This window comes from Echinops telfairi, unplaced genomic scaffold, assembly GCF_000313985.2.
Source record: "Echinops telfairi isolate 266 unplaced genomic scaffold, ASM31398v2 ScPeMD7_70;HRSCAF=299, whole genome shotgun sequence".
In the NCBI taxonomy this organism is placed as follows: Eukaryota; Metazoa; Chordata; class Mammalia; order Afrosoricida; family Tenrecidae; genus Echinops; species Echinops telfairi.
The window spans coordinates 29,208,486-29,210,793 of NW_022103968.1; the positions used below are offsets into that span (position 1 = coordinate 29,208,486).

At 43.8% G+C, this 2,308-nt stretch overlaps 1 protein-coding gene across 2 annotated transcripts in view; it reads right to left on the reverse strand.

Moving 5' to 3' along the window:
* The window catches only part of CUTC (cutC copper transporter), a 24,250-nt gene that overhangs the window by 19,346 nt on the left and 2,596 nt on the right, over positions 1-2,308 (reverse strand). Inside the window, exons 1-2 of one of the 2 annotated variants that reach the window (XM_045291614.1) lie at positions 1,699-1,913; positions 1,019-1,090 (exon numbers count right to left, since the gene is read on the reverse strand). In XM_045291614.1, coding sequence (XP_045147549.1) covers positions 1,019-1,070 — 52 coding nt within the window. In that variant the 5' untranslated portion in view covers positions 1,071-1,090; positions 1,699-1,913. Of the gene's footprint in view, positions 1-1,018; positions 1,091-1,698; positions 1,914-2,308 lie in introns of those variants that run through there. The other variant, XM_045291613.1, reaches the window with a different exon arrangement.

Sequence of the window (2,308 nt, forward strand, 5' to 3'; positions counted from 1 at the left end):
CCCCCCCATTATCATGACCCCAATTCTACCTTACAAATCCGGCTAGACCAAAGCTTGTACACAGGTACAGATAAGCGCTTGCAACACAGGGAATTCAGGACAGATAAACCCTCCAGACCAATAATGAGAGTAGTGATACCAGGAGGTTAGGGGGAAGGTGGGGGAAGAAAGGGGGAACCAACCACAATGATGGATGTATTAAACCCCCCACCCCCAGGGGGACAAACAACAGAAAAGTGGGTGAAGGGAGACAGTGGTCAGTATAAGACATGAAAAAAATTAAGAATTATCAAGGGTTCATGAGGTGGGGAGGGAGGGGAAAAATAAGCTGACACTAGGGCTTGAAACGAAAGAAAATGTTTTAAGAATGATGATGGCAACATATGTACAAATGTGCTTGACCCAATGGATGTATGGTTATAAGAGCTATAAAAGCACCCAATAAAATGATTTAAAAAACCAGAAAACCCTTTAATCATGAACTCTGCCTATGAATTCTATATAGCCATTGCAATGGACATTAGAAACTAGAGAGGTGAAATAAAGAACACCAATGAGGCCAACACACACAAACCTTCAAATTATAAATATATACTCTAATTATACATACTCAAATTATGTGCATACACACAATGTTAAAAGTCCTGATGAAAATGGCAGCCAGTCTCTGAACTCTAAATCCATCATCATCTGAAAAGTTACATCTCTGCTAAGTTAGATAGTATATGAAATTAGTGATTACCATCACTATAGTAGACATGACTCAAAATGTGATCTCCCAGGGGAGATCAAGTAGGTTCCCAACCCAGTGTGACCCTGTGCACACAACAGACTGAAACACTGCCCAGTGCTGTGCCATCTGACATGATGCTTCTCGTCAGGATCTCTAGTTGTTCGTTTTCAAAAGGGCTACGAGGATCCTCGGAAATCACAAGGGTCCCCAAGGTCAGTCCACAGGGTTCATTTGAAGACTCTTAAAAGGGGTTGCTGGTAACTCATCTCTCTGAAGTTCGCTTACCTCCTCTTTCTGCATTCATAGCTGACTCCACGGAATCAACACACACTTCCATGAGAAATCCACTCTCCGCTCCTAGAACACATGGAGAATCATGCAAACTCACAAAAGCACTGCTCACCCAGAACAAGCAATACGTTTACATTTTGCAGCCAAAATGCAATGTCCAATAATAACAAAAGTAGGCAAACACCCTGGAGCCCAAGGAAGCAGCAAAGCACTAAGTTCATTATTAAACTGATGATGGTGACACTGCACACAGACATCTGAGGAGGCTTCCAAAAGTTCGTGGAAAATGGAATGAAGAATGAAATTTTTCCACGGACTTTTTGAAGGCCCCCTCCTCTGTTCAAGCAATACTGAGAAGGATATACATTGAACACCCAATCTTCCTTCTCAGATTCCCTCCGAGCTTCTTCAAACTGACAAACTATGGCCGGCGTCAGGCCTTATGTCCACTGTGCCGATGGGCACGGTTTCAAACAGCCATTAGATTAACAGCTGAGTGCAAACCATCAGTACATACTAAGGCTACGAGGTCGCTAGGTGTTGAAATCCACCAGATAATAGTGAGTTTAGAGGTTTTTTGGTTTGTAGTTTAAGATTTAATTTGCGTATTTCACCCCTCTCACAAGCACAGAGTGGCATGGTGAGTTAAGCAGTGGGTTCCAGTTCAAACCCACCAGTGTCTCCACTGTAGAAAGGTGAGATGGAGACTCTTGGAACAGTTCTACTCTGCCCTCCGGCGTCACTGTCGACTCACTGCCACAGAGATCATTCGAGTCATAGTGACTCAAGAGGACAGGGTAGAACTGCCATTGTGGTGTCCGTCGTGGGAGGAGCCAGCCCTGTTTTCGAGGCGATAACTCGTTACAGGAGCAGAAAGTCTCGTGTTTCTCCCGCGGCGCCACTGTTAAAGAATTTACTCACAGGGCATGAGTTATCTGACATGTCAGACGGAACGCCGACAGAAACGAGTATGGGAATCCCACTGTCTTCCATGAAGCCAGAGAGCAAGAGAGCAAAACCATTGGCACTTTTCTTGTTTTTAGAAAACAGAGTCATTTTCGTTTTTCTTTAAAGTTGTTTTAAATGTTTACATGTGTAGTACTGGGGATATATTCTAACAAATATTTTTTTTAGATTCCCGAGTTTTCATTTCTAACACCACCCAATTCCCATCAATAAGCTTTAATGGGCTCCTCCCTGAAACCAGGGAGACAGAGGCAGTTGAAGAGGCAGGCGCCTGAGAACCGTTGGTTTGGAGGAACGAGGAGGAGGAGGAGGAGGAAG